Source organism: Falco punctatus (assembly GCF_963210335.1).
Source record: "Falco punctatus genome assembly, chromosome: 14".
Classification (NCBI taxonomy): domain Eukaryota; kingdom Metazoa; phylum Chordata; class Aves; order Falconiformes; family Falconidae; genus Falco; species Falco punctatus.
The window spans coordinates 10,933,332-10,941,568 of NC_137594.1; the positions used below are offsets into that span (position 1 = coordinate 10,933,332).

The following is an 8,237-nucleotide window of genomic DNA, read 5'->3' on the forward strand; positions in this document are numbered from 1 at the left end:
CAATGCTCTTGGAATTATTTGCTTGTTAAGAACTTGCTCTTGGCATAGGACATTTGATACTGAACTTTAGGTCACCTATAAACAGAGAAGTCAAAATCAAATCTTAGTTTTGTTTAAAGAAATGTGAGTTATAATTTTTTCAATGCAAATTAACAAGATAGAGCACTGTGGCAACCAAGCCATGGTTACCACAAAATTTTGCCATTTTAATCAGCTGTTCCTGAAGCCATAACTACTGCAAGCCTGACCTAAACTGTTTCTTTCCTCAAATCGTATCAAAGAGTAGCATTTCTGCTTTTTTAAACTTTAATTATATATCAGTCTGGTTCATCAGCATAACCAAACACTCCAAAGCAGAATCTAAATCTCAATTCAACTTAATATCCATTCCTGTCAAGTACTGGATATTAATCCTGAAACCCGTTAAGTTTCTTGGAAGCTTTCAATAGGGCATTCCTTCTTGTGTTTAGAAAATATGGGATGAAAGCCACACTTTCTTCTGCAGGACTGTTAATTGTTTCACCTTCATTTGCACATTTCCTAAATCACTTCAGTTTATGTATACGAGTGCATGAAATTACTGCATGAACATGTGAGCAATAAGTAATAGCTTTCAGCTGAAGATAAGCATTTCAACACACCAGGAGCACAGTAAACTCAGAGCAGCTGTATGAGGTTTTATCACTGTTGTAAATGGTACAAAACCTGGAAAAAACGTGTAGGTCAGAATGAAGAGTGCCTTGAGACCCAGAAACTACTGTTGGTATACCTGAGCAGCACAGCAAAGCAGAGAGATGCAAGCAAGGGCTGCTGTGGGTGACCTCTTTCAGTTCAGCAGATTTGTCAGGCAAACAATTACGTCAAACTTAACTGTTTTCCTGTGTGCTAAGATATTGTCCCGAAATTTTCCTTTAAGGTGACCTATTTTTTTTCTTGATAAGGTCTTTCATTTGATATGAAACTATGTTTCTTTGTATTAATAGGAAACAACCCTCATCTGCAACACGTTATTTAAATGAAAAATGCTTCTGTACAAGAAGCCAGGAGAATAAAAAACGCACTTGTAACATTAAAGCCTCTAGTGACTTAAGCCTTTGTTTCTGCAAAATCCCTATAACAGGTTAAAGCAAAGGCTACTTAGTAACCAATCCATAACACACAATAACTACTTATTAACCACCATGCACTTTGGGCCCATTCCTTGTCTTAGTACACCGTATAAAACCACGCAGTAGAAATTTTAACCAGGACAAGCAGGTGTATGAAACCAAAAAAATAGGGAGGCGGCAAAATGAGACTTCAGTTTTATTCTCTATAATTTAGATGGGCTATCATGTTCAAAAGGGCTTTGTGATTTTGAGCCTCAATCAGCTGGTGGCCTCAGAAAGTATGCAATTGCTTTTTTAAAAAGTAAATAAAAAACCCCAAACAAAACCCCTAAGGACCCTTCCTCAAGATAATAGTTTTTTGAACTTTATTAATGAGAAGAAAATTCTTGCTGGTGCGTTTTTTTTCTAACACACCTCAGTCGTTTGCTTTTATTGCTCACATTATTATCCTGCTTAAAAATACGCAGGAAACCGAACGGCGCAGAGCCCGGCGGCCCGCCCGGCCCTGGGGGCCTCACCCGCGCTTAGACAGCGCAGCGCCGGGCCCTGGGGGCGGTGGGGGTGCCGGGGGCTCCGGCCCCGCGCATCGCCCCGCACCCCGGGGCCTGGCGGCAGCTCCGGACCGAGCTTTACCCCGCCCCCCCGGAGCCGTGCCCCAGCCTGCCGGCGGAGGCGCTGGGCTGAGGCGGGCGCTGCGGAAACATGGCGGAGGGGCAGGCGGCAGGGAGGACGGACCCGACCCCACCCGCCCCGCCGTGTCCTGACAGGAACCCGCGCACCATCCCTCGGCGCGGCCGTTGCTGGGGGCGGGGCGCCGAGGGGCGGCGATGGCGTCGGAGGCGCGGGTTGGGCGGCGGGGCCGTCAGTCAGCGCCCACCTCCCGCGCCGCGCCGGCGAGCCCGGAACCTGCAGGACGACGGGGGTCGTGTGGCGGCTGCGGCGGCCGGTGGGTGCGCCCGGGGGTGCCGCGGACGGGCCGCCCAGGGCGGGGAAGGAGGCGCCGCTGGCGGGGTGGGGGGCGCTTCATCCGCCGGCGGGTGAGCGGTGCCGGGCAGCGCCGTGCCGCGCCGCGGGGGCTCGCCTGGGCGGTGGCCGCCGGCCCTTCCGCCGCGGCACCGGCTGAGCCGGGCGGGGGCGGTGCCGCGGGGTAGCGGGAGCCGGGCCCGGCTTGACGGGGCAGCGGGAGGACGGAGCCGCGGGGAGCGTGCGGGGTGGGGGCTGGCGGGGTGCGGTGCGGTGGGGATGGCGCTGGGGAGGCGGGGGGCGCGGGGCGGGTGGTGCGGCTTGTGTCAGGAGCGTGTGTGAGGGGAATGCGGGCGGGGGGCAGGGGCTGGAAAGCTGCATGTAATGGATATCTGGGGTTTTTATTGGAGAAAGTGGGCGTTTCTCATCCGTGAGCCCCCAGCTGACACTGGCTGCCCAGCAGCGAGCGGGGCGTGCTGCGGGAGCACCGTGGGTTTCATTGATTACACGAATTGGCCTGACGAGGAAGTACCGCGTTTGGTGCTGAAGTGGTAGGTGTGTGTAAGGTTTATGTAATTGGCTCTTATGTAATGGTCTTTAGCACATTGCTTTTATTAGCACTGGTACTGTGTTTTAACGTGTTTTGTGCTGGAGGGGCTAATGGATGAGGGTGGGCGTCCTGGGCAGGAGCAGCGGAGCCCGCACACTGCGGCTGGGTGGGAGCCCGAGGATGTGGAAACTTGTCTTTATGGGCAGTGAGTAGGGGTGGCTCAGAAACGTGCTTCAGGACTGATCGATGCTACCTGACCTTAGGCCAAACACATGTCTAAATGGTGTTAGGCAACTGTGCTGCTAGGGAAAAAAACACCACCTTGCTGGGTCTGTCGGCCAGCTGATGTGAACAGGGTAAGTTTGTATAAAACGCTGTTTCTATTGGTGTTTGGAGTCGGGAGCGTGAAAGTTGTCATTGTTTCAATCTCATGTGGCTCAGAAGGGTGGGAAGAGAAAGAAGAAAAATCCAGAACAGCATGGGGAATGGCCTGGGAAACCTTGACAAACACAAAGTCTTGTCTTGCGCTGTTGGTGCTTCTTGGGTTTAGCTGATGCTGGTTTAGCGCTATTGGCTGTCTTCCCATTAGCTTTATTTTGGTTGTGTTCTCCCTGCAGTAGAGCAAAAGGTGTCAGTTGTGTTGGGAGGTGCTAGTCTCCCAGGAGACTGCTGGTGATCCTCCAGCAATGAACTGGCATTGCCTTTTCCATCTGTTCTCCTGCCATTGGCGGTAAAATTATGCTTCATATTTGCTTGTCCTCATAGGGTCCCCAGAATTATAGTGGTGGGGTCCTTGTTGGAATAGCTCATGTGCTCTTTTCTGTTGAGCATGGATGGTACGCTTCAGAAATGTATTGTGGCATGTTGCTTTTGTTTTCCAAATGGAATATCAGTAAAATTCTTAGGTTGTATCAGTAGGCCTTTGGTTTAGAATAGTTTGAGCTTGTTTTTAGCTCCTGCTGATTTCTTAACAACATTTTCATGGAAGTGGCCAGGCTCATAGCTCATGAAGTGCCCTGCTAACAAAACCAATATTGCAGTAGTATTTAGCATATCTGGCTGGGGACCTAGAGTATGTGGTGCTACAGGCCACCTGAAAGTGTTTCAGAGCTCACAGAAAACTGTATTGTTCTAACTGGCTTCTAGCATGATCTTTCGGGCTACTATACAGTTAGGTTTTGAAATCTGTGGGGCAAAATTCTGCTGTGGAGTAAGCATCTGGTTGTACGTAGCAATTTCCCACAGCTTAAATACCTTCTGTAAAGAACTTCAGGTCCTCAGGTGCCATAGGTTTTAGCACTGTTGGCAGCAGAGCTCTTCACAGCTGCTTATTCTAATTGCATTCTAAATGAACACACTAAACTGTAAACCTGTAAATGTTGTCAGTGTAACTGCTATAACTTTCACTGCATCAAAGTGCACAATGCCATGATAAATGCATTAACCACCAGTAGAATCTGCCTTCAGCTCCACAAAAAATCCTACCTGCCGGAAGGCTGGTTCCAGACCCTGAAGGTGTATTTAAAAAAAAAAAAACACCACCAACAAAAAACAGTTGAGCTTATAAACTGGAACAGAATTGGAATGGTAGACGAGCTTGCTCAGATGTAAGGATAGTGACAATTCATAAAAATAATTTATTTGCCACATGTGCTGATCTTCTCTTGGTTTTGATATTTAGGGTGTGTTAATAGAATATATATATCTAGTTTAGAAAGTCTGCTGGAGTTATTGTATAAGTTGTGCATTAATTGTCACTTAAGTTGCTGTTTTCTTACTCATTGGATCTGTTTGTTCTGTGTCATGTTGGACGAGGCTTTTCACTGTACGGTTCACAATTACATTTCTTGTAATGTTGGCATTTCTTCTTAGCCTTGCCACAATGAGGAAAAACATGCCTGCACAAAAAAAATTAGCTTTTCTGATGAGTTAACTAGAGAGGGGTAGTCCTGTCAAAAGGTTACAATTAAATGATGGAAATTGTATCACTTCTAAGATGCCTCTATCTATAGCGGTCTATTTTGGAAAAAAGTTCTGAATGTTTCTGTGAGATCTAGACTGGCTTTTGTATTGCTGCTTACAAACCTTCTAAATTTTTTACCTTTCCTGTTCTTATATTCCAGGCTGTAAGGACATTCTGTGTTACTGGAGGAAGGTGCTTCTATTTGTGGAGTGACTTATGATGTCAAGAACTGTATCATCCTGGATCTTGAGCTCAGCAAGAAACAGCATTGTTTTACAAGGAAAAGGATGTTTTTACTCCATCTGTATCCCAAATAGAAACAATATAAAATGGAAGCTTGTTTTCTCCAAAACACGTCTTCACCCTTCTGGGAGCTGCAACTTAGACAAAACTTTCTTCTTAAAAAAAGCATTCCGACACACTTCCACTGAAGAAGAACAATTCTCTTTCCAGTTGTCTCCATCACAAATCAATGATATACTCAGAGCAGGTGAATTATCCCATAAAATACTACATTTGAATGGTAGAAATGCAAGTTCTGTCTTGAGGTTTGAAAGTAACCAGTTGGCATCCAACACCCCTATCGAAGACCGCAGAAGTGCAGCCACTTGCTTGCAGACCAAAGGGATGATGTTTGGAGTCTTCGATGGCCATGCAGGTTCTGCATGTGCTCAGGCAGTAAGTGAGAGACTACTTCATTATATAGCGGTTTCTCTCATGTCTCGGCAAACCTTGGAAGAGATCGAGCTTGCTGTGGAGTGCATGAAACCAGTTCTGCCTATTCTGCAGTGGCACAAGCATCCAAATGATGTAGAGTATCGAGAAATAGCTTCACAATATTTTGAAAACCTCAGAGTTTACTGGCAACACCTACTGGACCTAGACACTGAGCCAGGGTTTAGTTTAGAAGAAGCCATGATATGTGCATTCAAAAGGTTAGACTCTGACATATCACTGGAAGTTCAGGCTCCCCAGGAAAACGAATTGATGAGAAATGTTGCCCTTCAAGTAGCTTTTTCTGGTGCAACAGCCTGCGTAGCTCACATTGATGGTGTTGACTTACATGTTGCAAATACCGGTGATTGCAGAGCAATTTTAGGGGTTCATGAGGAAGATGGAACGTGGTCTACTCTCCCTCTAACCAGAGACCACAATGCCTTTGATGAATTTGAAATTAGAAGACTGAAGAGAGAGCATCCTAGATCTGAGGAGAAAACCCTATTTGTGAATGACAGATTACTGGGGATTCTCATGCCCTCCAGAGCTTTTGGAGATGTGCAATTAAAATGGAGTAAAGAATTGCAACACAGCATTCTCGAGAATAGCTGTGATATTGAGGCTTTAAATATTTATCAGTACGTTCCTCCAAACTACCATACACCCCCTTATTTAACTGCAGAGCCTGAAGTCACGTACCACAAATTAAGAAGCAAGGATAAGTTTCTAGTTATTGCTTCAGATGGACTATGGGAGATGCTAAGCAATGAGAAGGTTGTAAAACTTGTTGCTGGACACCTTACAGAGCTTAATGCACAGAAACCACAACTGGCTTTTGAGAAACCAGTCAATTTGGGTTATATGCACAGCTTGTTACTGCAGAGGAAAAACAGAGGCATTGCCTCACTTGATCAGAACATAGCTACTCATTTAATAAGGCATGCAATTGGAAGTAATGAGTATGGGGAGGTGGACCAAGAGAAACTTGCTGCAATGCTGACATTGCCTGAAGACCTTGCAAGAATGTACAGAGATGATATCACAGTTACTGTGGTGTATTTTAACTCAGAAACAATTGAAAATTACTACAGAAACAATGAATAGAGACTTGCACTGCTGCTGTTCTATACCACTAGCCAGCTTTGATGCTGAAACCATTACTGTTTTTTCTCTAATAGTCCACCTGTTACCAGTGTTATGGACTGGAAGTTCCTAAATCCTTTTGTTATTTACTAGTCTTCAAAATAATGATCTAGAAGCAAGTTTGGTGAAAGTTCCCTGGGTTTCCAGGTCTCTACACACTGAAGAAAAATGTTTCAATAAAAGTTTACAGGAATGTAACTCAACTAGACTGCTGACCCAGTTCTACTTCCATGGGAACTACTGGTAAAACTTTTCCAAATGAACAAATGAGACAAATTTCACTGAGACTGGTACAATTTAATAGAGAGCTGAGTAATACCTGTAGCTGTGTGAAGTGTAAGAAAGGCTCTGCTCTTGTGGAAAATGAGTAGCATCCTGTTGAAGCACTGTAACTGAATTAAATAAATAAACTACCAAACCTCTTTATGATGTAATAGTGTCAGATACTTTAATGAATTACCTTGTATATGTGAAGACAACACTAAAGAAGGCTGTTCAGAGCACCCTGGGATTGTCAGATGTTTCTTCCCTAATCTTTTTTTAAGATAGGAAACAAAAATCTTATTTTCTTCTGCAGTTATTTTGAAGTGTGAATGCCTATTCTCTTAACTCTGTGTGTGGACTTCTGTGGCAATTTACAGCTCAAATACACATGAAGGACTTTATAATTCCCTGTTTAGGAATTAACAGTACTAGACTTTAAGCATTTAAGTGTTTAACTTGCTTAAAGAATATACGCTTTTATTGTGTTGATCTATGAAGTGCTGTGCATCAAATGCACCAACTGTAATTCAAATGAAGTTTGACAAATCCAGAAGTTCAGAAATTCACCTAAATGTAAATACAGCAAAGCAGAGAGCAACATTCTCTTCAGAGAGAAACAGCAGTGCTGATATTTCACTAAGATATGTTTAATCTTTACTCTTATTCTTGCTTTTGGATGTCAGCTTTTCCTTATACGTGCAGAGTTGTTTTCTCTAACGAATGTATGTTCTGATCTCTGAACATACTTTTCTGTATTTCAAAGGTTTTCTTCTATGCTATGCTTTCTAGAGTGTCAATCCAAGCTTGCAAATCAGCTGTATTTTCTTAAATTTTACATAATGGTGGTCTCTAGTGACTCTTTTCCTTGTTTATGCACAGCAGTAACTATTGCCTGCAAGAACGTGGGTACTGGGAATATAGGACTGTTTACCACTTGCTACTGAGTAAGAGCTTGTGTCAGTGCAGCAGAGCAGATAAAAATACAGCTTTTTTTCCCCCCCCTTCTGAATGTCACTTAAAAGCATTATTTTTCTGCACTTTAGCAGATGAAAAAGTACTTAAACTTTCCTTAAGTTCTTAAGTAGATGAGATCTTGGGGCATAGACCTGTAACAGTTGTGGATTTGGAGCTTTTTGTATACTTTTCCTTCAGATAAAAATTCTCAGTGCTTTTTCAGGTGTTTAAATAATCAGTTTTGAAGATGGATTAGAAGGAAACTAAAACTGTTTAAAAAATATCCATGCTTTTGACTATTCAGGATTGACCTGTAAGTCAATACTACAACTGCAATCGCTGAATGTATCCTTAAAAAACTCTGTTCTGGAAAACTAATGTACTTTTTTTTTTTTTTTTCTTTTTTTTCCCCCCTCTTTTACTATTTTCCCCCCATCTAGTACACATTAGAGCACACCCAGCAATTTAACCTGGAGGCAGGTAGCCCTATTTTTCAGATAAAATGAGTAGGTCTATTCCCTGACACTTAGATCTTGGTGATGGGGACTGCAGGAAGACTTTGTATGCGCAAAAT

At 43.9% G+C, this 8,237-nt stretch overlaps 1 protein-coding gene across 4 annotated transcripts; it reads left to right on the forward strand.

Annotated features, from left to right (window-relative positions):
* The first annotated feature begins 1,857 nt into the window (after nucleotides 1–1,857).
* On the forward strand, nucleotides 1,858–6,867 carry PDP2 (pyruvate dehydrogenase phosphatase catalytic subunit 2). Of its 4 annotated transcripts, XM_080411192.1 has the most exons (4): nucleotides 1,858–2,055; nucleotides 2,487–2,623; nucleotides 2,913–2,978; nucleotides 4,746–6,867. In XM_080411192.1, exon 4 carries the CDS (start codon nucleotides 4,802–4,804, stop codon nucleotides 6,404–6,406), a length of 1,605 nt encoding a protein of 534 aa, XP_080267318.1. In that variant the 5' UTR covers nucleotides 1,858–2,055; nucleotides 2,487–2,623; nucleotides 2,913–2,978; nucleotides 4,746–4,801; the 3' UTR covers nucleotides 6,407–6,867. The 4 variants fall into 4 exon arrangements, with proteins under 4 accessions (XP_080267318.1, XP_080267317.1, XP_080267316.1 ...); XM_080411191.1 differs by lacking the exon at nucleotides 2,913–2,978 and having other exon boundaries at nucleotides 2,487–2,627; XM_080411190.1 differs by lacking the exon at nucleotides 2,913–2,978.
* Nucleotides 6,868–8,237: the final 1,370 nt, after the last annotated feature.

What these genes read in the sequence shown, in the direction of transcription:
- PDP2 (XM_080411191.1), top strand. Translation starts at nt 4,802, where the DNA reads ATGATGTCAAGAACTGTATCATCCTGGATCTTGAGCTCAGCAAGAAAC.